This window comes from Molothrus aeneus, unplaced genomic scaffold (genome assembly GCF_037042795.1).
Source record: "Molothrus aeneus isolate 106 unplaced genomic scaffold, BPBGC_Maene_1.0 scaffold_30, whole genome shotgun sequence".
In the NCBI taxonomy this organism is placed as follows: Eukaryota; Metazoa; Chordata; class Aves; order Passeriformes; family Icteridae; genus Molothrus; species Molothrus aeneus.
Genome location: NW_027098964.1, coordinates 4,492,274 through 4,516,715, shown reverse-complemented (window position 1 = coordinate 4,516,715; position 24,442 = coordinate 4,492,274). Strand labels below are relative to the sequence as shown.

Here is a 24,442-nt window from a genome sequence, read left to right as displayed (position 1 = left end):
GAACGGGCCCCTCCCCCACCCTCTTTGGCCCCTCCAGCCCCGATTGTTTCGCCCCCTCCCCTCCCCCAGCGCGGTTCGGGGGGAGCCCCCACCCCCTCCCCGCCCCTCCCCCCAAAATTCCTTTGGGGGTCAAAGGTCAAACTCCTCATGGGGACCCCTCCCCCCTCCCGGTACCGGGACCCCCCCCCCCGGGGGCACCGCGGGGCCGCTCTGGGTCCGTCCCGGTGAGCTCCAACCTGGGGAGGAAGGGAAACAGAATTAGGGAGTTTTGGGGATTTTTGGGAGGGGGGGGTTGAGGTTTTTGGGCGTCATTTTGGGGTTTTTTAGGGTTTAATGGGGTTTTTTGGGGGGGGGGGGTTGGGGGGGGGGTTTGGCGGGTTTTTTTTGCCATTTTTGGGGTTTTTTGGGTTCTCCCACCCTCACCTGTCCCAGGTGTGTCCCAGGTGTGTCCCAGGTGTCCCCTCACCTGTCCCAGGTGTGTCACACCTGTCCCACCTGTCCCTCACCTGTCCCAGGTGTCCCACACCTGTCCCACCTGTCCATCCCCTGTCCCAGGTGTGTCCCAGGTGTCCCCTCACCTGTCCCAGGTGTCCCACACCTGTCACAGCCCGTCGAACGCCCCTGTCCCAGGTGTCCCCTCACCTGTCCCTCACCTGTCCCAGTGTCCCTCACCTGTCCCAGTGTCCCCTCACCTGTCCCAGGTGTGTCCCAGGTGTGTCACACCTGTCACAGCCCGTAGAACACCCCTGTCCCACGTGTCCCACACCTGTCACACCTGTCACAGCCTGTAGAACGCCCCTGTCACCTGTCCCTCACCTGTCCCAGGTGTCCCCTCACCTGTCCCAGGTGTGTCCCAGGTGTGTCACACCTGTCACAGCCCGTAGAACACCCCTGTCCCACGTGTCCCACACCTGTCACACCTGTCCCTCACCTGTCCCAGGTGTGTCACACCTGTCACAGCCCGTAGAACGCCGCCAGCCGCTCCTTGAGCAGGGGCGGGAACTGCTCCGAGAAATGGGCCCAGTTCCCCTCCCCCACCTGCGCCTTGAACCCGTGCAGGATCTGCGGGGGGGAGGGGCAAAGGTCAGGGGGAGGGGCAGGGAGGCCCCTCCCCAAAGCAACACTTAAAAAAATTATAATAAATAAAATAGAAATAAATATAAGTTATATATATATCAATCATATATGTTATATATAATATATATTATATATAAGTCATATATATTATATATATATAATATATTATATATATTATATATATATCAATCACATATATTATATATAAATATAATAGATAAATATATTTATACATTCATATAAATATATATATATATAAAAAATAAATTATAATAATCTAATAAATGTATAAAATATAATAACTAATAAATATATAAATATGCAAAAAATAAAAATTAAATAACTATAAACAATATATTACATATAACTTATATATTATAAATAAATATAATATATAAATATCTTTATATATTCATATAAATATATGTAAATAACAAAAGTAAATTTATAAAATAAATTATAGTAATCTAATAAATATATCAAATACTATCATAAATAAATAATAAAAATAGAAATAAATATAAATGATATATTATATAAACGGCATATTATATGTAAATATAAATATATAACTATATTTACATGAATGTATAAATAATTATAAATAGATAAATAAATTCGAATAATATAATGAATATATAATGCAATAAATAAAGTAATAAATAATATATATAAAAATAAGTAAAGACATTAAATATAAATAAAAAATAAATAAAAAATAAATTTAAAATAAATAAAAATTGGAAATAAAATATAAATAAAATATAAATAAAATATAAATAAAATATAAATCAAAGGAGGGGTCCCAGACCTTGTAGAACATTTCCCGCAGGTCGTCCTTGGGGCTCACCCAGGAGGCGACGGCGTCGCAGAAGAAAATGAAATCCTGAGGGGAAAATGGGGTAAAAAACGGGGAAAATGGAACAAAAATGGGGGGAAAACCAGCCCAAAAATGGGGGGAAAACAGCCCAAAAATGGGGGGGAAAACAGCCCAAAAATGGGGTTGGAATGGCCCAAAAATGGGGGGGAAACAGCCCAAAAATGGGGGGAAAACAGCCCAAAAATGGGGGGGAAACAGCCCAAAAATGGGGTTGGAATGGCCCAAAAATGGGGGGGGGAAAACGCCCAAAAATGGGGGGGAAACAGCCCAAAAATGGGGTTGGAATGGCCCAAAAATGGGGGGGAAACAGCCCAAAAATGGGGTTGGAATGGCCCAAAAATGGGGGGGGGGGGGGGAAACGCCCAAAAATGGGGGGGAAACAGCCCAAAAATGGGGGGGGAAAACGCCCAAAAATGGGGGGGAAACAGCCCAAAAATGGGGTTGGAATGGCCCAAAAATGGGGGGGGGGGGGGGAAACGCCCAAAAATGGGGGGGAAACAGCCCAAAAATGGGGGGGAATGGCCCAAAATTGGGGGGAGGGGGGGAGCATCAGGGGCACCCAAGGTGACCCCAAATCCAGCTCCAAAACAACCCCTGAACCCCCCCCCCCCCCAATTTTGGGCCCCTCCTTGATTTCAGGGACTCCCCCCGGTTTTGGACTCCCCCTCCCCAATTTTGGACCCCCCTCTCCCAATTGTGGCCCCCTGCCCCATTTTTGGGACCCCCACCCAGTTCCGGGACCTCCCGATTTTGACCCCCCACCCCCAAATTTCGGGACCCCCTTGGATTTTGGGGACCCCCCCAGGGTTTTGGGGACCCCCCCAATTTTGGACCCCCCTCTCCCAATTTTGGCCCCCTGCCCCATTTTTGGGATCCCCACCCAGTTCCAGGCCCTCCAATTTTGATGCCTCCCCCCAAATTTGGGGACCCCCTTGGATTTGGGGACCCCCCCAAGTTTTAGGGACCCCTCTCCCCAATTTTGGATTCCACCCCTGAATTTCAGGTCCCCCTCCCCAATTTTGGACCCTTCCCAATTGTGGCCCCCTGCCCCATTTCTGGGACCCCCACCCAGTTCCGGGACCTCCCGATTTTGACCCCCCACCCCCCAAATTTCGGGACCCCCTTGGATCTCGGGGACCCCCTTGGATTTTAGGGACCCCCCAGCGATTTGGGGACCCCCCCCAGGGTTTTGGGGACCCCCTCCCCAATTTTGGACCCCTCCCAATTGTGGCCCCCTACCCCATTTTTGGGACCCCCACCCAGTTCCAGGCCCTCCAATTTTGACACCTCCCCCCAATTTCGGGACCCCCTTGGATTTTGGGGACCCCCCCAGGGTTTTGGGGCCCCCCCAGGGTTTTGGGGACCCCTCCCAATTGTGGCCCCCTGCCCCATTTTTGGGACCCCCACCCAATTCCAGGACCTCCTGATTTTGACGCCTCCCCCCAATTTTTCGGGACCCCCTTGGATTTTGGGGACCCTCCCAGGGTTTTGGGGCCCCCCCAGGGTTTTGGGGACCCCTCCCAATTGTGGCCCCCTGCCCCATTTTTGGGACCCCCACCCAATTCCAGGACCTCCTGATTTTGACGCCTCCCCCCAATTTTTCGGGACCCCCTTGGATTTCGGGGACCCCCCCAGGGTTTTGGGGACCCCTCCCCGATTTTGGGGCCCCCGGACCTGCACGACCCCGCCGGGGTTGACCCCGATCATGACGCAGATGCCCCGGAAGGCCGAGTCCTTCTCCTCGTTGTCGCGGATGTTCCGCAGGGACGTGCACCTGGGGTTCGGGGCGAAAAACCCGGATTTGGGGCAAAAGGGAGGAAAACGGGGGGTTCGGGGTGGGGAACGGGGGGTTCGGGGTGGGGAACGGGGGGTTTGGGGTGGGAAAATGGGGATTTTGGGGTGAAAAAGGGGAAAAAACGGGGTGAGAAATGGGGATTTGGGGTGGGAAGTGGGGATTTTGGGGACCTTGGGGGGGATAAAGGGAATTTTGGGGTGCAAAGGCGAATTTTGGCTGAATAAAGGGGATTTTGGGGGAATAAAGGGGATTTTGGGGTGTAAAAGGGGGATTTTGGGGGAATAAAGGGAATCTTGGGGTGCAAAAGGGAATTTTGGGGTGTAAAAGGGGGATTTTGGGGTGTAAAGGGGGATTTTGGGGTGTAAAGGGGGATTTTGGGGACCTTGGGGTGTAAAAGGGGAATTTTGGGGTGCAAAGGGGATTTTGGGGGAATAAAGGGAATTTTGGGGTGTAAAACGGTGATTTTGGGGTGCAAAGGGGAATTTTGGCTGAATAAAGGGGATTTTGGGGTGCAAAGGGGGATTTTGGGGGGTGAATAAAGGGGATTTTGGGGGGTGAATAAAGGGGATTTTGGGGTGCAGATCGGGGATTTTGGGGGGTGAATAAAGGGGATTTTGGGGCGCAGATCGGGGGATTTGGGGTGCAAAGGGGGATTTTGGGGTGCAGATCAGGGATTTTGGGGGGTGAATAAAGGGGCATTTTGGGGTGCAGATCGGGGATTTTGGGGTGCAAAGGGGGATTTTGGGGTGCAGATCAGGGATTTTGGGGTGCAGATCGGGGTTTTGGGGTGCAGATCGGGGTTTTGGGGTGCAAAGGGGGATTTTGGGGTGCAGATCAGGATTTTGGGGTGCAGATCGGGGTTTTGGGGTGCAGATCGGGATTTTGGGGTGCAGATCGGGGATTTTGGGGGGTGAATAAAGGGGATTTTGGGGTGCAGATCAGGGATTTTGGGGGGTGAATAAAGGGGATTTTGGGGTGCAGATCGGGGTTTTGGGGTGCAGATCGGGGGATTTTGGGGTGCAGATCAGGGATTTTGGGGTGCAGATCAGGATTTTGGGGTCCCCGCTCACCAGGGCCGGATGAATTGCTGCAGCATCGGCGCCACCTCCTGGGGACACACGAAACCCAGGCGGCCGATGGTGATGGCTGGGGGGAAAGGGCAGTTTGAACATTTCTATTGAATTATTTTGTACATTTACATTGATTTATTTTATATATTCATATTGAATTATTGCTATCCATTCCTACTGATTTATTTTATATATTCATATTGAATTATTTCTATCCATTCCTACTGATTTATTTTATATATTCATATTGAATTATTTCTATCCATTCCTACTGATTTATTTTTATACAGTTACATTGATTTGTTTCTATACAGTTATATTGAATTATTTTGTACATTTACATTGATTTATTTTATATATTCATATTGAATTACTTCTATCCATTCCTATTGATTTATTTTATATATTCATATTGAATTATTGCTATCCATTCCTGTTGATTTATTTTATATATTCATATTGAATTATTCCTATCCATTCCTATTGATTTATTTTATATATTCATATTGAATTATTTCTATCCATTCCTACTGATTTATTTTTATACAGTTATATTGATTTGTTCCTATACATTTATATTTAATTATTCCTGTACATTTACATTGATTTATTTTTATTTATTCATATTGAATTATTTCTATCCATTCCTATTGATTTATTCTTATACAGTTACATTAATTTGTTTCTATACATTTATATTGAATTATTCCTGTATATTTACATTGATTTATTTTTATACATTTACATTGATTTATTTTTATACGTTTATATTGATTTATTTCTATTCATTCATATTGATTTATTCTTATATATTCATATTGATTTACTTATTCAAATTGATTTATTTCTATACATTTATATTGATTTATTTATTCATATTGATTTATTTTGATACAGTTACATTGATTTGTTTCTATACATTTATATTGATTTATTTTTATATATTCATATTGATTTATTTATTCATAGTGATGTATTTTTATACATTTATATTGATTTACCTTTATATGTTTATATTGATTTATTTCTATACATTTATATTGATTTATTTATTTATATTGATTTATTTTTATACATTTATACTGATTTTTATATGTTTATATTGATTTACCTTTATACATTTATATTCATTTATTTTTATACATTTCTATTGATTTATCTCCCTATCAGGGTTTTGGGGTCCCCCTCTATTTCCCTATCAGGGTTTTGGGGTCCCCCCAGGTTTTTGGGGTCCCCCCCATCAGGGTTTTTGGGGTCCCCCTGTATCTCCCTATCAGGGTTTTTGGGGTCCCCCCCATGTTTTGGGTCCCCCCATGTTTTGGGGTCCCCCCAGGTTTTTGGGGTCCCCCCTCTCACCGGTGTTCTCCAGCAGCGTTTTGGGGTCCCCCTGTATCTCCTTATCAGCGTTTTGGGGTCCCCCCAGCCCTGTCCCCAGCAGGTTTTTAGGTCCCCCCCAGGTTTTTGGGGTCCCCCTGTATCTCCCTATCAGGGTTTTTGGGGTCCCCCCATGTTTTTGGGGTCCCCCCTCTCACCGGTGTTCTCCAGCAGCGTTTTGGGGTCCCCCAGCCCTGTCCCCAGCAGGTTTTTTGGGGATTTTGGGGATTTTTGGGTCCCCCAGGTTTTGGGGTCCCCCCATGTTTTTTGGGGTCCCCCCCAGTTTTTGGGGTCCCCCCTCTCTCACCGGTGTTCTCCAGCAGCGTTTTGGGGGTGTTGGGCCGGTTGATGATCTCCACCAGGTTCTGCAGCACCATGGGCACGTAGGGCTGCATCTCCGACCCTGGGGCGCAAACGGGGGCTCAGGGGGGTTTGGGGGTGCCCGGGGGGGTTTGGGGGGGCTCAGGGGGGGTTTGGGGGGGCTCAGGGGGGTTTGGGGGGGCTCTGAGGGGTTCAGGAGAGGTTTGGGGGGGCTCAGGGGGGGTTTGGGGAGGTTTGGGAGGGGTTCAGGGGAGCTCTGGGGGAGTTCAGGGAGCTTTGGGAGTCTGGGGGTGCCCATGGAGGTTTCGGGGCGCCCTGGGATGCCCATGGAGGTCTCGGGGTGCCCTGGGGTGCCCATGGGTGTTTGGGGGTGCCCATGGAGGTTTGGGGGTGCCCTGGGGTGCCCATGGAGGTTTGGGGGTGCCCATGGGTGTTTGGGGGTGCCCATGGAGGTTTGGGGGTGCCCATGGGTGTTTGGGGGTGCCCATGGAGGTTTGGGGGTGCCCATGGGTGTTTGGGGGTGCCCTGGGGGTGCCCATGGATGATTGGGGGTGCCCATAGGTGTTTGGGGGTGCCCATGGAGGTCTGGAGGTGGCCATGGAGGTTTGGGGGTGCCCTGGGGTGCCCATGGAGGTCTGGGGGTGCCCATGGGTGTTTGGGGGTGCCCATGGAGGTCTGGGGGTGCCCATGGGTGTTTGGGGGTGCCCATGGGTGTTTGGGGGTGCCCATGGGTGTTTGGGGCTCCCCGGGGGGGCTCTCACCCATCTGCATGCAGATCTCGCCGATGGCCCAGGTCGCGTTGTTGCACACGGAGATGAACTCGGGGTTCAGGTTGGTGCCCAGGATGGGCATGAACTCGGCTGGGCACGGGCACGGGGGGCACAGGTGAGCCCGGGCGGATCCGGGGGCGCCCCCCGCCCCGGGGGAGCCCCCAAACTCACCGATGCAGGGCTTGACGTGCACGAAGCAGGCCTTGGTCAGGTCCCCCAGGAGCGCGAAGGAGCTCTGCCGCACCTCGGGCATCGTGTCCTGCCACGGGCACGGTCAGGGGGCGCCCCGGGCTCTGGGGGGTTCCGGGGTGTCCCCCATGCCCGGCCCTCACCTGCATGCACTGGAACAGCAGCGTCATGATGTTGGAGCGAGCCACCAGCTGCTCCACGTGCCCGCCCAGCCCCTCGGCCAGGCCGCTCAGCAGGTCCAGGGCCACGATCATGAAATCCTTGTCAGGGGCCTCGTACTGCTCGGGGTGCTGGTTGTACATCTGGGGGGACACGGTGGCATTGGCACTGTCACTGTCACTGTCAGTGTCACTGTCATTGTCACTGTGACACAGTGTCACTGTCCCTGTGTGTCCTCGTACTGCTCGGGGTGCTGGTTGTACATCTGGGGGGACACGGTGGCATTGGCATTGTCACTGTCACTGTCACTGTCAGTGTCACTGTCATTGTCACTGTGACACAGTGTCACTGTCCCTGTGTGTCCTCGTACTGCTCGGGGTGCTGGTTGTACATCTGGGGGGCCATGGTGGCATTGTCACTGTCATTGTCCCCATCCCCGTCCCCGTCCCCATCCCCATCCCTGTCCCCGTCCCCATCCCCATCCCTGTCCCCATCCCCATCCCCATCCCCATCCCTGTCCCCATCCCCGTCCCTGTCCCCATCCCCATCCCCATCCCCATCCCCATCCCGTCCCCATCCCCATCCCCATCCCCATCCCATCCCCATCCCCATCCCCATCCCCATCCCCCTCCCTGTCCCTGTCCCCGTCCCCATCCCTCTCCCTGTCCCCGTCCCTGTCCCCATCCCCATCCCCATCCCGTCCCCATCCCCATCCCTGTCCCCATCCCCATCCCTGTCCCCATCCCCATCCCCATCCCCATCCCCGTCCCTGTCCCCATCCCCATCCCCATCCCTGTCCCCGTCCCCATCCCGTCCCTGTCCCCCTGGCACGGGCAGGCTCTCTCTGCCTCTCACCATGGCCTGGGCCAGCGTTTTCTGCACCAGGGTGACGCAGCGCTGGTAGACGGGCTCGCAGTAGGGCAGGAAGCCGCTCTGCAGGGCCGTGGCCACCGAGGACAGGCACTGGGGACGGCAGGGGACACGGTGGGGACGTGCTGGGGACACGTCCGGGGACGGTCACGCCCTCCCTGGGGCCAGCCCTGCCCCACCTCCAGCAGGGGGAACAGGTCCTTGTCCTCGTCCTTGAGCTCGTTCCACTTCTGGATCAGCGGCGGCATCAGCTTCTGGATGTACTCCTGGGGACACGGGGGGACAGGGGACACGGGGGGACAGGGGGACACGGGGGGACAAGGGTGGGACAGGGGGACACGGGTGGGACAGGGGGACACGGGGTGGGGACAACTCAGAGGGGCTGGGGACAGCCCAGCGGGGTTGGGGACACCCTGGAAGGGTTGGGGACACCCCGGAGGGGTTGGGGACAGCCCACAGAGGTTGGGGACACCCCAAAGGGGTTGGGGACACCCTGGAGGGGCTGGGGACAGCCCAGAGGGTTTGGGGACAGCCCAGAGGGGTTGGGGACAGCCCAGAGGGTTTGGGGACAGCCCACAGAGGTTGGGGACAGCCCAGAGGAGTTGGGGACAGCCCACAGAGGTTGGGGACAGCCCAGAGGGGTTGGGGACACCCTGGAGGGGCTGGGGACACCCCAGAAGGGTTGAGGACAGCCCACAGAGGTTGGGGACAGCCCACAGAGGTTGGGGACAGCCCAGAGGGGTTGGGGACAGCCCAGAGGGGTTGGGGACAGCCCACAGAGGTTGGGGACACCCTGGAGGGGCTGGGGACACCCCAGAAGGGTTGAGGACAGCCCACAGAGGTTGGGGACAGCCCAGCGGGGTTGGGGACACCCTGGAAGGGTTGGGGACAGCCCAGAGGGGTTGGGGACAGCCCAGCGGGGTTGGGGACACCCTGGAAGGGTTGGGGACACCCCAGAGGGGTTGGGGACACCCTGGAGGGTTTGGGGACAGCCCACAGAGGTTGGGGACAGCCAGCAGGTGCCACCGGCCGTGCCCTGAGGCCCTCAGAGCACAGAGATCCACAGGGGGAATTCGGGATTCGAATGTCTGTGGTCATCACGGGGCGGGGACACTCTGGGGACACTCTGGGGACACGGGGACACACCGGCTGGTTGAGGTGGTGGCCCACGGAGTCGGCCAGGGTGCCGATGGCGTCGTAGAGGATGAGCAGGTTCTTGTGCTGGTATTTGCCGAAGGCGAACACCAGCGTGTCCAGGATGAAGCTCAGGTACGGCACCAGCTCCGTGCACGCCTCCTCCTCCAGCGTGGCGAAGGCGCTGCGGGACAGGGACACCCCCAAACCTCACAGGGACCCCAAAACCTCACAGGGACACCCCCAAACCTCACAGGGACATCCCAAAACCTCACAGGGACCCCAAAACCTCACAGGGACCCCAAAAACCTCACAGGGACACCCCGAAAACCTCACAGGGACACCCCGAAAACCTCACAGGGACAGCCCAAAATCTCGCAGCACCCCCAGAGCAGCGCGGCCCCGCCGGGTCAGGCAGTACGAACACAAACCGTCCTCACGGGGATCGGGGCTGTGCTGTCATCACCCCCGGCAGGGCCCCAGTGTCCCCAGAGCACCTGTCCCAGCCCAGTGTCACCTGTCCCACCCCAGTGTCCCCAAAGCACCTGTCCCAGCCCAGTGTCACCTGTCCCACCTGTCCCAGCCCCCTGCCGCTCGTCCCCAGTGCCACCTGTCCCACCCCAGTGCCACCTGTCCCTCCTGTCCCTCCCCAGTGTCACCTGTCCCTCCCTAGTGCCACCTGTCCCACCTGTCCCAGCCCACTGCCGCTCGTCCCCAGTGCCACCTGTCCCAGCCCAGTGCCACCTGTCCCTCCCCAGTGCCACCTGTCCCACCCCAGTGCCACCTGTCCCAGCCCAGTGCTGCTCGTCCCCAGTGCCACCTGTCCCACCTGTCCCAGCCCAGTGTCACCTGTCCCACCTGTCCCAGCCCACTGCCGCTCGTCCCCAGTGCCACCTGTCCCTCCTGTCCCTCCCCAGTGCCACCTGTCCCATCCATCCCACCCCAACCCCGTCCCACCTGTCTCCGTCCCAGCCATCCCATCTCCCCACGGTGTCCCCAGTGTCACCTGTCCCATCCATCCCCACCTGTCCCTGTCCCCACCTGCAGGCCGCCTCCTGCACGCGTTTGTTGCTGTCCAGGATGCGCTGCAGCAGCTCGGTCATGAGGGGCTTCAGGTAGAGCTCGGGGGGCTGCGCCACCACCCAGTGCGCGTAGCGGCTCAGGGTCCAGCAGGCGATGGAGCGCACCAGGGCCTTGCGGTCAGCCAGGCAGCGGATCAGGTGTGGGATCAGCTCGGGCAGGAACGGCACCATGCCCTGCATGCACCCTAAAACATGGGATCAGGTGTGGGATCAGGTGTGGGATCAGGTGTGGAATCAGCTCGGGCAGGAACGGCACCATGTCCTGCATGCACCCTAAAACATGGGATCAGGTGTGGGATCAGGTGTGGGATCAGCTCGGGCAGGAACGGCACCATGCCCTGCATGCACCCTAAAACATGGGATCAGGTGTGGGATCAGGTGTGGGATCAGGTGTGGGATCAGCTCGGGCAGGTACAGCAGGCACCATGCCCTGCATGCACCCTAAAACATGGGATCAGGTGTGGGATCAGGTGTGGGATCAGGTGTGGGATCAGCTCGGGCAGGAACGGCACCATGCCCTGCATGCAGCCTGAGAGAGGGATCAGGTGTGGGATCAGGTGTGGGATCAGCTCGGGCAGGAACGGCACCATGTCCTGCATGCACCCTAAAACATGGGATCAGGTGTGGGATCAGGTGTGGGATCAGGTGTGGGATCAGCTCGGGCAGGAACGGCACCATGCCCTGCATGCACCCTAAAACATGGGATCAGGTGTGGGATCAGGTGTGGGATCAGGTGTGGGATCAGCTCAGGTAGGGCACCATGCCCTGCATGCACCCTCAGAGAGGGATCAGGTGTGGGATCAGCTCGGGCAGGTACAGCAGGCACCATGCCCTGCATGCAGCCTGAGACATGGGATCAGGTGTGGGATCAGGTGTGGGATCAGGTGTGGGATCAGCTCAATTGGGGTCTGAACTAGTGGGCCTGGGGTTTGGACAGGTGGGATCGGGGTTTGGACAGGTGGGATCGGGGTTTGGACAGGTGGGATCGGGGTCTGAACTCCTGGGCTTGGCGTTTGCACAGTCCAGGTTGGGGTTTGTTCACTTGGGTTTGGGGCTGATTTTGGGGTCCCCCAGGACCAGGATCTCTCCCCAGGGCATTTTTGGGGTTCCCCCTGGTGTTTTTGGGGTGCCCCAGGTGTTTGTTTTTGGGATGCCCACTTTCAGCGATGGCCCCCAGGACCAGGATCTCTCCCCAGGGCGTTTCTTGGTCCCCCCAGGTGTTTCTGGGGTGCCCCCAGGTGTTTGTTTCTGGGGTTCCCCCAGGTGTTTTTGGGGTCTCCCCGGGTGTTTTGGGGTGCCCCCGGGTGTTTTGGGGTGCCCACCTTCGGCGATGGCCCCCAGGACCAGGATCCCCGACTCCTTGACCACCCACTCGAGGTGGAAGAGCAGCTCCTTGAGCAGGGGCAGCAGGTGGGGCAGCAGCTCCTCCCGGAACACGTTGGCCAGAACGTCCAGCGCCGCCGCCGAGCACTTCCCTGGGCACCGAGGGGTTAACGGGGCACCCCCAAACTCACGGGGACCCCAAAACCAACGGGGCACCCCCGAAACCCACGGCGACCCCAAAACCAACGGGGATATCCCCAAACCCATGGGGACCCCAAAACCAACGGGGATATCCCCAAACCCATGGGGACCCCAAAACCAACGGGGATATCCCCAAACCCACGGGGACCCCAAAACCCACGGGGACATCCCCAAACCCACGGGGACCCCAAAACCTACAGGGACATCCCCAAACCCACCGGGGGAGCCCCGGACACAGGGGGGACCCCCAAACCTACAGGGACACCCCTAAAACCTACAGGGACATCCCCAAAACCCACCGGGACATCCCCAAAACCTACAGGGACCCCAAAACCCACGGGGATATCCCCAAACCCACCGGGACACCCCTAAAACCTACAGGGACATCCCCAAACCCACAGCGACCCCAAAAGCCCCCAGATTCACCCGAAACCCCCCAGATTCACCCCAAACCCCCCCAGATTCACCCCAATCCTGTCCCTACTGAGGTTCCAGTCGCTCAGCGTGTCGTCGTCGTCCTCGTCGTCCCCGTCGCCGTCGCCGTCCCCGCGCTGCTCCTCGTGCGCCAGCGTCACCGTGCGCGATTTGTGGAAGCGCGGTTTGATGTCCTGGTCGCTGTCGGGGACCGCCTCGTCCTCCTCCACGTCACCCTGCGGGTATCGCGACATGGAACCGGTGTGTCGTGATATGGAACCGGTGTGTCGCGATATGGAACCGGTGTGTCATGATATGGAACCGGTGTGTCGCGACATGGAACCGGTGTGTCGTGATATGGAACCGGTGTGTCGCGATATGGAACCGGTGTGCTGTGATATGGAACCGGTGTGTCGCGACATGGAACCGGTGTGTCGCGACATGGAACCGGTGTGTTGTGATATGGAACCGGTGTGTCGCGATATGGAACCGGTGTGTCATGATATGGAACCGGTGTGTCGTGATATGGAACCGGTGTGTCGCGACATGGAACCGGTGTGTCGCGATATGGAACCGGTGTGTCGCGATATGGAACCGGTGTGTCATGATATGGAACCGGTGTGTCGTGATATGGAACCGGTGTGTCGCGACATGGAACCGGTGTGTCGCGATATGGAACCGGTGTGTCGTGATATGGAACCGGTGTGTCGCGACATGGAACCGGTGTGTTGTGATATGGAACCGGTGTGTCGCGATATGGAACCGGTGTGTCATGATATGGAACCGGTGTGCTGTGATATGGAACCGGTGTGTCGCGACATGGAACCGGTGTGTCGCGATACGGAACCGGTGTGTCGTGATATGGAACCGGTGTGTCACGATATGGAACCGGTGTGTCGCGACATGGAACCGGTGTGTTGCGATACGGAACCGGTGTGTCGTGATATGGAACCGGTGTGTCACGACATGGCACCGGTGTGTCGCGACATGGAACCATTGTATCACAACACGGAACCATTGTATCACGACATGGCACCATTGTATTGCAACACGGCACCATTGTATCGTGACATGGCACCATTGCATCACAACATGGCACTGGCATATCGCGACATGGCACCATTGTATTGCGACATGGCACCGGTGTATCGCGACGTGACGTTGTATCACGAAGTGGCACCGCGGTATTGCGACATGGCAGCGTCGTATCACAACGTGGCACCACTATATCGTGGCATGGCACCGTTGTATTGTGACATGACATCATCATATCGTGACGTGACGTCATCATATCATGACGTCATCATAACGTGAAATGACATCATCATATCATTACATGACGTCATCAAATCACAATGTGACGTCATCATATTGTGGCGTGACATCATCATAACGTGACATGACATCATCATATCGTGACATGACACCATCATATCGTGACGTGACGTCATCGCGACAGAGCCCCCCCGGCCCGTGGCGGATCAGACAGTACGAACACAAGTGACCATCAGGGGGGTCAGTGTGAGGCTGTCATCATCTCCAGTGCTCCCAGTACAGCCCCACCAGTGCCCTCCCAGTACAGCCCCACCAGTACAGCCCCAGTACAGCCCCACCAGTGCTCCCAGTACAGCCCCCCCAGTACAGCCCCAGTACAGCTCCAGTACAGCCCCAGTACAGCCCCAGTGCTCCCAGTACAGCCCCAGTACAGCTCCAGTACAGCCCCCCCGGTACAGCCCCACCAGTGCTCCCAGTGCTCCCAGTACAGCCCCACCAGTGCTGCCAGTACAGCCCCACCAGTGCCCTCCCAGTGCTCCCAGTACAGCCCCACCAGTGCCCTCCCAGTGCTCCCAGTACAGCCCCAGTGCTCCCAGTACAGCCCCAGTACAGCCCCACCAGTGCTCCCAGTACAGCCCCACCAGTGCCCTCCCAGTGCTCCCAGTACAGCCCCACCAGTGCTCCCAGTACAGCCCCAGTACAGCCCCACCAGTGCTCCCAGTACAGCCCCAGTACAGCCCCACCAGTGCTCCCAGTACAGCCCCCCCAGTGCCCTCCCAGTACAGCCCCAGTGCTGCCCCAGTGCCGCCCCAGTGCTCCCAGTGCCCTCCCAGTATCCCCAGTATCCCCAGTGCCCACCTTGAGCAGGATGATGTCGATCTCCGAGTACCGCATCCCGTGCACCAGGATCGGGATCAGCCTGGCCGTGGGGGGATTGGGGTCAGCTTGGGGGGATTTGGGGTCAGTTTGGGCTGGATTTGGGGTCAGTTTGGGGCAGATTGGGGTCAGTTTGGGGGTGATTGGGGTCAGTTTGGGTTGGATTTGGGGTCAGTTTGGGGCGGATTTGGGGTCAGTTTGGGGCGGATTTGGGGTCAGTTTGGGCTGGATTTGGGGTCAGCTTGGGGGGATTGGGGTCAGTTTGGGCTGGATTTGGGGTCAGTTTGGGGTCAGGTTGGGCTGGATTTGGGTGGATTTTGGGCGGATTTGGGGTCAGTTTGGGCTGGATTGGGGTCAGTTTGGGGGTGATTGGGGTCAGTTTGGGGGAGATTTGGGTCAGTTTGGGGCGGATTTGGGGTCAGTTTGGGGCGGATTTGGGTGTATTTTGGGGTATTTTTGGGTGGATTTTGGGGTCACTCACTGCACCAGGTGCGCTGTCAGCTCAGGGTGGATTTGGGGTATATTTTGGGTGTATTTTGGGTGTATTTTGGGGTATTTTTGGGGTCACTCACTGCACCAGGTGCGCTGTCAGCCCAGGGTGGATTTGGGGTATATTTTGGGGTGGATTTTGGGGTGGATTTTGGGGTATTTTTGGGGTATATTTTTGGGGTCACTCACTGCACCAGGTGCGCCGTCAGCTCAGGGTGGATTTGGGGTATATTTTGGGTGGATTTTGGGGTATTTTGGGGTATTTTTGGGGTCACTCACTGCACCAGGTGCGCTGTCAGCTCAGGATGGATTTTGGGGTGGATTTTGGGGTGGATTTTGGGGTATTTTTGGGTATATTTTTGGGGTCACTCACTGCACCAGGTGCGCTGTCAGCCCAGGGTGGATTTGGGGTATATTTTGGGGTATTTTTGGGGTCACTCACTGCACCAGGTGCGCCGTCAGCACGTCCTTGCAGATGGGCTGCTCGGCCAGCGTCAGCCAGAACTCGCAGGCCTCCAGCGCCACGCTCTCGTCGCTGTCCTGCGTCCTCTGCAGCATGTACTGAGGGGAGGGGGCACAGGTGAGCTCACCTGGGCACAGGTAACCCCCCAAAACACTCACCTGGGCTCAGGGAACCCCCAAAACACTCACCTGGGCTCAGGGAACCCCCAAAACACTCACCTGGGCTCAGGGAACCCCCAAAAACTCACCTGGGCACAGGGAACCCCCAAAAACTCACCTGGGCACAGGGAACCCCCAAACCCTGCCCCAAACCCCTCACCTGGGCTCAGGGAACCCCCAAATCATGCCCTAAACCCCTCACCTGGGCACAGGTAACCCCCAACCCTCTCACCTGGGCCCAGCTGACCCCAACCCCCGCCCCCCAGCCCTCACCTGGGCCCAGGTGAGCAGTTTTGGGGCTCACCTGGATGATGCTGTTTGGGGTTACCTGGATGATGCTATTTTGGGGTTACCTGGATGCTCTTTGGGGATTACCTGGATGCAGTTTGGGCTCACCTGGATGATGCTGTTTGGGGGCTCACCTGGATTTTGGGGCTCACCTGGATTTTGGGGCTCACCTGGGTGCAGTTTGGGCTCACCTGGCTGCAGTTGGGGCTCACCTGGATGATGCTGTACATGTGCGGGATCAGGCGGTCAATGCGCACCTCCAGCAGCATCACCAGCGCCCGGCACACGTTCTTGCGCACCTCGGGGTCCTCGTCCACCGCCAGCGCAAACAGGTGCTGGGGAGGGGACAGGTGAGGGCCCAGGGACACCCAGGGACACCCAGGGACACCCAGGGACACCCAGGGATCCCCAGGTGCTGGGGAGGGGACAGGTGAGGGCCCAGGGACACCCAGGGACACCCAGGGACACCCAGGGATCCCCAGGTGCTGGGGAGGGGACAGGTGAGACCCCCATGGACCCCCAGAGCCCCCCAGGTGTTGGGCGCAGGCCCAGGTGAGACCCCCAGGTGCCCCCCAGGTGCTGGGGAGGGGCCAGGTGAGACCCCCATGGACCCCCAGAGCCCCCCAGGTGTTGGGCGCAGGCCCAGGTGAGACCCCCAGAGCCCCCCAGGTGCTGGGCGCAGGCCCAGGCGCCCCCAGGTGCCCCCACCTCGATGAAGGTGTCGATGTTCTCCATCAGCGCCTGCGCCCGGTCCATGATGAACTGGTTCACACAGGCGATGGCGTGGGACCTGGGGGCAGGGGGGTCACCTGGGCACCCCGAACCCCACCTGGGCACCCCCAAACCCCACCTGGGCACCCCCAGAGTCACCTGGGCACCCCAGAGTCACCTGAACCCCCTTAAATCCCACCTGGGCACCCCCAGAGTCACCTGAACACACCTGAACCCCCCTAAACCCCACCTGGGCACCCCAGAGTCACCTGGGCACCCCCAAACCCCACCTGGGCACACCTGAACCCCCCCTGGGCACCCCCAAACCCCACCTGGGCACCCCCAGAGCCACCTGAACACACCTGAACCCCCCTAAATCCCACCTGGGCACCCCTGAGCCACCTGAACACACCTGAACCCCCTAAATCCAACCTGAACCCCCTAAAACTCACCTGTACCCCCAACATCCCACCTGGGCACCCCCAGACCCACCTGTTCCCCCTATTCCACCTGTCCCACCCGCCTGATTTTGGGGCTGCAGCGCTTGAAGAACTGCAGGAATTTGGGGATCAGAATTTGGGAATTTGGGGATCAGAACCCGACTGAATTCTGGAAATCGGGATTTTCTGGAGCCAAAAACACCCCAAAATCCCATCCTCCCCTGGGTACCTGAGCACAGGTGTGCCCCCACCTGATTTTGGGGCTGCAGTGCTTGAAGAACTGCAGGAATTTGGGGATCAGAATTTGGGAATTTGGGGATCAGAACCCGACTGAATTTTGGAAATTGGGATTTTCTGGAGCCAGAATCACCCCAAAAATCCCATCCTCCCACCAGGTACCTGGGCAGAGGTGTGTCCCCCACCTGATTTTGGGGCTGCAGCGCTTGAAGAACTGCAGGAATTTGGGGATCAGAATTTGGGAATTTGGGGATCAGAACCCGACTGAATTTTGGAAATTGGGATTTTCTGGAGCCAGAATCACCCCAAAAATTCCACCTTCCACCAGGTACCTGAGCACAGGTGTGTCCCCACCTGATTTTGGGGCTGCAGTGCTTGAAGAACTGCAGGAATTTGGGGATCATGACGTTGAGGGGCCGGTTCAGGGCGTCGCTGTCCAGCAGCTCCGAGGAGTCCTCGCAGATTTTCTGCAGCGCCCCGAAGGCCCCCTGGGAGCAGAGGTGGGGGCGGGGTCAGCGGCGGCCACGCCCCCCCCGGGTGAGCCCGGCTGCCCCGCCCAGGTGCACCTCGCAGGTGTTGTAGTCCTCGGAGTTGAGCAGGTTGCAGAGCTGGGGCAGCAGCTCCGGCCACATCTGCAGCTCCCCCTTGGAGGCGATGGTGGTGATCAGGATACCTGGGGACAGGTGCGCAGGTGAGCTGGGAACGGGGGGTTCTGGGGGGTTTGAGGGGGTTTTGGGGGCTTTGAGAGGGTTTTGGGGGCTTTGGGGAGAGATTTGGGGTTCCATCTGCAGCTGCCTCTTGTAGGCGATGGTGGTGATCAGGATACCTGGGGACAGGTGCGCAGGTGAGCTGGGAACGGGGGGTTTTGGGGGGTTTGAGGGGGTTTTGGGGGGTTTGAGGGGGTTTTGGGGGGTCCCACAGGTACCCAGGTGCCCCAGGGCAGTTTTAGTTCAGGATTTTTGGCTCACACAAGTACCCAGGTGTGCCCCCAGGTTCCCAGGTGTGTCCCAGGTGTGCCCCAGGTGTGTCCCCAGGTGCGCTCCCAGGTACCCAAGTGTGCCCCCAGGTGTGTCCCAGCTGTTCCCAGGTGTGTCCCCAGCTGTGTCCCCAGCTGTGTCCCAGGTGTGTCCCAGGTGTGTCCCAGGAGTGGCCCAGGTGTATCCCCGGTGTGCCCCCAGGTGTGTCCCCGGTGTGCCCCCAGGTGTGCCCCAGGTGTGTCCCCAGCTGTCTCCCAGCTGTCCCCAGGTGTGCCCAGGTGTGTCCCCAGGTGTGTCCCAGGTGTGTCCCAGGTGTCCCCAGGTGTGTCCCAGGTGTCCCCAGCTGTCCCCAGGTGTGTCCCAGGTGTGTCCCCAGGTGTCCCCAGGTTTCCCCAGCTGTGTCCCAGCTGTGTCCCCAGCTGTCCCCAGGTGTCCCCAGGTGTGTCCCTCACCGATGGTGGCCCGGATCAGCGAGGAGGCGTCGCCCAGGTGATTCAGGCACTCCTGCTTGATGAACTCGGCCACGGGCGGGGGGAAGCTCTGGAAATGAGCCTTGACGTTGTTCTTGAGGATCAGCCCGCTCAGGGAGCGCGTGGGCTCGTCTGGGGGGGCAAAACGGGGTCCGTGAGGGTCACCTGTGCCCCCCAGGTGTCACCTGAGCCCCCCCAGGTGTCACTGACACCCCCAAGCCCCCTGGGACCCCCCCACCTTCAGACTTGAGGCGGGTGAGCACGAAGATCAGGTAATTGTTGAAATCGGGGAATTGGTTCAGCTGCTTCAGCTTCTGCACGGGGGGGTCAAGGAGGGACAGGGACACAAAGGGACCCCCAGGGACCCCCCCCTCCAGGGACCCCCACCCCACATTGCCCAAAGGATCCCCCCAGGGACCCCCACCCCACATTGCCCAAAGGATCCCCCCAGGGACCCCCACCCCACAAAGCCCAAAGGATCCCCCCAGGGACCCCCACCCCACAAAGCCCACCCCGTGTTTTTCCCCACAAGATTAAAACCCCCCTGCCCCGAGGGTCTGAATCCCCCATCCCGGGGGTCCCAGCTCCATCCTGGGGGTCCCAACCCCATCTTGGGGGTCCCAGCTCCATCCTGGGAGTCCCAGCTCCATCCTGAGGGTCCCAACCCCATCTTGGGGGTCCCAACTCCATCCTGAGGGTCCCAACCCCATCTTGGGGGTCCCAGCTCCATCCTGGGGGTCCCAACCCCATCTTGGGGGTCCCAGCCCAATCCTGGGAATCCCAACCCCATCTTGGAGGTTCCTGCCCCATCCTGAAAGTCTCAGCCCCATCCTCAGGGTCCCAATCCCATCCTGGGGGTCCCAGCCTCATCCTGGGGATCCCAGCTCCATCCTGGGGGTCCCAGCTCCATCCTGGGGGTCCCAACCCCATCTTGGGGGTCCCAGCCTCATCCTGGGGGTTCCAATCCCATCCTGAGGGTCCCAATCCCATCCTGAGGGTCCCAACCCATTTTGGGGGTCCCAATCCCATCTTGGGGGTCCCAGCCCCATCCTGAGGGTCCCAATCCCATCTTGGGGATCCCAGCCCCATCCTGAGGGTCCCAATCCCGTCCCGGGGGGGTCTCAGCCCCCTCCTGGTGCTCTCTCCCCGCTCCCAAGGGTCTCACCCCCATTCCTGGTGCCCCCAGCCCCCCCGAGGGTCCCATCCCAGTGCTCCCACCCTCATTCCCAGTGCCCCCCGGTACTCCCAGCCCCCTGCTCTGGGATACGTCCTGCACCACCCTCTGGGTGGCCGTGTTGGGTGACTGCGAGTCCTTGAGCAGCTGCAGCACCTGCTGCAGGCCCTGCTCGTCCGGCTGCCAGTCCATGGCCCGGGGGGGGCCGGGGGGGCCCCGGGAGGGGTCCCAGGAGGGTCCCAGAGGGGCCTGGGGGGGTCTGAGGGGGCTCCGGACCCAGGGGCTGCAGAGAGAGAGAAGGGGGAGTGGGGCTGGGGGAGGTGGGGGGGATAAATGGGGGGGGAAGGGATGTGGGGGGGTCAGGAAATTGTGGGGAAGGGGCACAGGGGGTCCTGAGGCTGATAAATGGGGGGTTCCGGGGAGATAAATGGGGGGAAATTATTAAATGGAAGGGGAGAAGAAGAGTGGGGGGGGGGTGTCAGGAAATTATGGGGAAGGGGCACGGGGGGTCCTGAGGTCAATAAATGGAGGAGGAGAAAATCAAAAACCAAAAATATGGGGGGAAGGGATGTGGGAGAGGGGGGTCAAGGAATAGGGGGTGGTCCTGGGGTTAATAAATGGAGAGGGGAAATTAATAAATGGGGGAAAAGAGCGCGGGAGGGGGGATCGATGAATTTTGAGGGGGGGGTCAATAAATGGGGGGAAGAAGGGGCAAAGGGGGGGTCATGGGGGGAGATAAAATTGGAGAAATTCGGGGAACAAGGGGCACGGGGAGTCCTAGGGGGGATAAATTCGGGGGGAAGGGGCGCGGGGGGGGGGTCGATAAATGGGGGGGAAGGGGCGCGGGGGGGTCTGGGGGGGATAAATGGGAGGAAGGGGTTGGGGGGGTCCTGAACATTCGGGCCCCCCCCGGAAGGAGCGGGGGCGGGGCGGGAGCGGCGCACGTGGGGCCGGGACCGGGAATGGCGGGAGAACCGGGACGGGGGGGAGGGGAGGGGAAAGGGAAAGGTCCGGGACCCCCCCGCGACCCCTCCCCATCGTTAAACCCCCCCTCCCCATGATTAAACCCCTCCTCATCACCCCCCGATCTCCCGCACCCCCACTGCCCCCCCGGTTTGAACCCCTGGCCGCCCCCAGACCCCCAAACCCCGTCAGACTCCGCCAAACCCCCTCAGAGCTCCCCACAATCCCCTCAGACCCTCCCCAAATCCCTTCAGACCCCCCCCAATCCCTTCAGACCCCCCAAACCCCCTCACAACGCCCCCCCCACCTCCCCAACCACCCCTGTGCCCCGATCCCCCCCCGTTCCCCCCTCCCGAGACCCCCAGACCCCCTCAGGACCCCCTCCCCAATTTCCCCTCCCCATTCTCCCCTCAGCGCCCCCTCAGGCCCCGCGCGCCGCTCCCGCCGCCCCCCGCGCTGCCGGTACCTGCCCGCTGAGTTCCGGGAGGGGGAGGGGGGGGTCCCGGTGTGGTTTTGGGGATGGGGAATTGGGGTGGGGGGTTCCCCGTGTTTTTGGGGGGGGTCCCGGTGTTCGGGGGGGGGTCGGAGCGCGGCCGGGGGGGATTCGCCGCTGCCCCCCGTGACCCCCGCCGGCCACCGTCCGCCCCGCGCGGCCGCGTCACGTGCGCAAAGGGGCGGGGCCTCCGGGGGAAGGGGCGGAGCAGCGCTGGCGGGAAGAGGAGGAGCTACGGCGCGCATGCGCGGAGTCCCCGGGATGTGGCGGAGACTACAAATCCCCAGCGTGCATCGCGCGCAGGCGGAACCATTGCGGGGCAAGGGGGGAACAACAAACCTCGATGGGCGGGGTAGGACCAAGTGGAGAGGGGGAACAGGGAGGAACTGGGATGAACTGGGGGGCTCAGAGCCAAACTTTATTAATCTGAACCCCCCCCCCCCAAAGAGTAAACCCTCCATACTGGGAGAACTGGAAGGCGAAAGAAAAGCGTTAACCCTGAGGGGAAAGAGGTGACATTGGGGGAAGGCACCTTGGGGGACTCTCCCCTCCCCAAAACCCACCCAAAACCCCCCCAAAAAAACTCCTCAGCACGTCCGAAACCTCAGAACTCTTTATTTCCGTGCCGCCCCCCCCAAACCCCCCCAAAATTCCCCCAAAACGCGGCTGGGGGGGGCGGGGGGCAGCACTGTCAATCAAATCCAGCTGGGGGTAGGGCGATAGAAAAGGGGCGTGGCCCGCACAAAAGGGGCGGGGCCCCCACCTTTCCATTTGGTATTTACAGGGGGTTTGGGGGGGGTCCTGGGGATTTTGGGGGGGGGGGGGTGACCCCATCTTTAAATGTGTTTTGGGGAAGGGGCGTGGCAACACTTAGGCCACGCCCCCATCGCACAGGTAAATTTGGGGGGGGGGGTCAGTGTTATTTAATTCAGTATTTCTGGGGGGGTGGGCGAGGCCAGGACCCCCCATTCACTGTTTTATTTTTGGGGGGGGTCTCAGCGTTATTTAATTGAATAATATCGGGGGGTGGGCATGGTCATCAGCCCCGCCCCACAGGTCATTTCGGGGAGGGGCGGGGCCTATTTGAGCAGGTATTTTTGGGGGCCCCCCCCGCGGGATTTTGGGGTGTTTTTTTCTTTTTGGGGGGGGGGGGGGCCGGGGTTATTTGACCAGGGGTCTCGTCTTGTCGTCGTCGCTGCACTGGTGAGCTTTGTACTTCTGCACCTCCGCCAGGTACTTGGCCCAGGCGTCGCCTTTACTCGTCAGCACCTGCCCCAGAACGGCCACAAATCACCCCAAAATCATCCCCAAAAATCATCCCCAAAAGAACCCCAAATCAGTCCAAAAATCGGCCCAAAAATCATCCCCAGAATGGTCCCAAATCACCCCTAAATTACCCCAAACTCACTCCAAAAATCATCCCAAAACAGCCCCAAAATGGCCCCAAATCAGCCCAAAATCACCCTCAAAATAACCCCAAAATCACCCCCAAAAATCACACCAAAACAGCCCCAAATATCACCCTGAAATGGCCCCAAATCGCCCCCAAAATCAGCCCAAAACAACCTCAAAATAACCTCCAAAATCACCCCAAAATAGGCCTGAAATTACCCCAAAATCACCCCCAAAATTGCCCCAAATTACCCCAAAAATCACCCCAAAACAGCCCCAAAATCCACCCTTCTCCAACCCCAGGACCCCAAATTTCCCTTCCAGGACCCCAAATCCCCCCGCAGCCCTCAAATTCCCCCTCCCCACCCCAAATTTCTCCCTCCCCGACCCTCAATCTCCCCACCCGACCCCAAATTCCTCCTCCCCGCCCCAAATTTCCCTTCCCGGGACCCCCAAATCCCCTCCAGGACCCCCAATTCCCCCCCAAATCCCTCCCGGGACCCCCCGGTTTCCCCCCCGGTCCCACCTCCTCGTCCGTTTTCTGCTTCTTGGCCACCACTCCCGTTTTCAGGGCCAGCTTGTTGCCCCCCCGCCGCCGCCCCACCTGGGGAAGGGACAAACCTGCCCCGTTACCGGGAGCGGGGGGGTCCCGCCGTGACCCCCGGGGGCTCCAACCCGCCCCGAACCCCCCCCGGTACCGGAACCGGGGCTCGGGAGGGAAAAGAACCGGAGGGAGCGCGGAGCCACCGGGACAGGCGAGGCCGCGACCGAGCAGCTCCGGGTACGGCCGAGGAGCCCCGGGAGCGGCACCGGGGCCGTGCCCCCCTCACGCGTTCGGGCCTGGCCGGCGGGAGCGGAGCCGGGAGGGGCCCGCGGGCCGCCGCGTCCTTACGAAGCTGAGCGCGCCGCCGCTCCTCTTCGCGCCGTCAGCCCCGCCGCGCTGCGTGCCGGTACCGCCGCCGCCGCCACCGGACGCCTCCGCGGCCGCCGCCGCCGCCTCGCGCTCCCGCTGCTGCTCCTCCGCCTCCATCTTGCGCTTGAAGAGCTCCAGGAAGCTGCCGTCGTTGGCGAACACGTTGACGCCGCCGCCCGGGCCCGGTGGGGGCGGCGAAGGCGCCTCCGGAGCCTCCCGGTCCTCACCGCGCGCCGCCATCTTGTCCGCCGCCACCGCCGCCGGCGCCGCCCGATGACATCAGCGCGACCTCCGCGGCGGCGGCGGCGCCGCTTGGTGACGTCAGAGCTCGCCGCCGGCGGGGCGGCGTTGCCCGGCAACGCGCGGGGCTCCCGGCGCTGCGCCCCGCCTCCAGCAAAGATTGACAGGCGATTGGACCAATAGGAAACGAAAGAAGGGAGGGCGCGGCGGCGCGGCGGCCAATC

At 58.9% G+C, this 24,442-nt stretch overlaps 2 protein-coding genes across 3 annotated transcripts; both read right to left on the bottom strand.

Annotated features, from left to right (window-relative positions):
• Positions 1-137: 137 nt before the first annotated feature.
• On the bottom strand, positions 138-20,500 carry TNPO2 (transportin 2). Of its 2 annotated transcripts, XM_066570363.1 has the most exons (25): positions 20,311-20,500; positions 19,282-19,357; positions 19,026-19,175; positions 18,163-18,269; positions 17,951-18,084; positions 16,917-16,998; positions 16,421-16,543; positions 15,742-15,860; positions 14,793-14,853; positions 12,730-12,895; positions 12,044-12,196; positions 10,681-10,906; positions 9,652-9,823; positions 8,685-8,771; positions 8,491-8,598; positions 7,620-7,778; positions 7,459-7,546; positions 7,279-7,377; positions 6,504-6,599; positions 4,823-4,898; positions 3,632-3,731; positions 1,889-1,963; positions 952-1,062; positions 579-598; positions 187-236 (listed from the first exon to the last, which is right to left on the bottom strand). In XM_066570363.1, exons 1-23 carry the CDS (start codon positions 20,407-20,409, stop codon positions 955-957), a joined length of 2,664 nt encoding a protein of 887 aa, XP_066426460.1. In that variant the 5' UTR covers positions 20,410-20,500; the 3' UTR covers positions 187-236; positions 579-598; positions 952-954. The 2 variants fall into 2 exon arrangements, with proteins under 2 accessions (XP_066426461.1, XP_066426460.1); XM_066570364.1 differs by lacking the exon at positions 579-598 and having other exon boundaries at positions 138-236; positions 932-1,062.
• Positions 20,501-22,268: 1,768 nt separating this feature from the next.
• Positions 22,269-24,238, bottom strand: TRIR (telomerase RNA component interacting RNase). The gene is made up of 3 exons (XM_066570552.1): positions 23,958-24,238; positions 23,592-23,669; positions 22,269-22,942 (listed from the first exon to the last, which is right to left on the bottom strand). The coding sequence occupies exons 1-3, from the start codon at positions 24,216-24,218 to the stop codon at positions 22,835-22,837; spliced, it is 447 nt and encodes a 148-aa protein (XP_066426649.1). The 5' UTR covers positions 24,219-24,238; the 3' UTR covers positions 22,269-22,834.
• Positions 24,239-24,442: the final 204 nt, after the last annotated feature.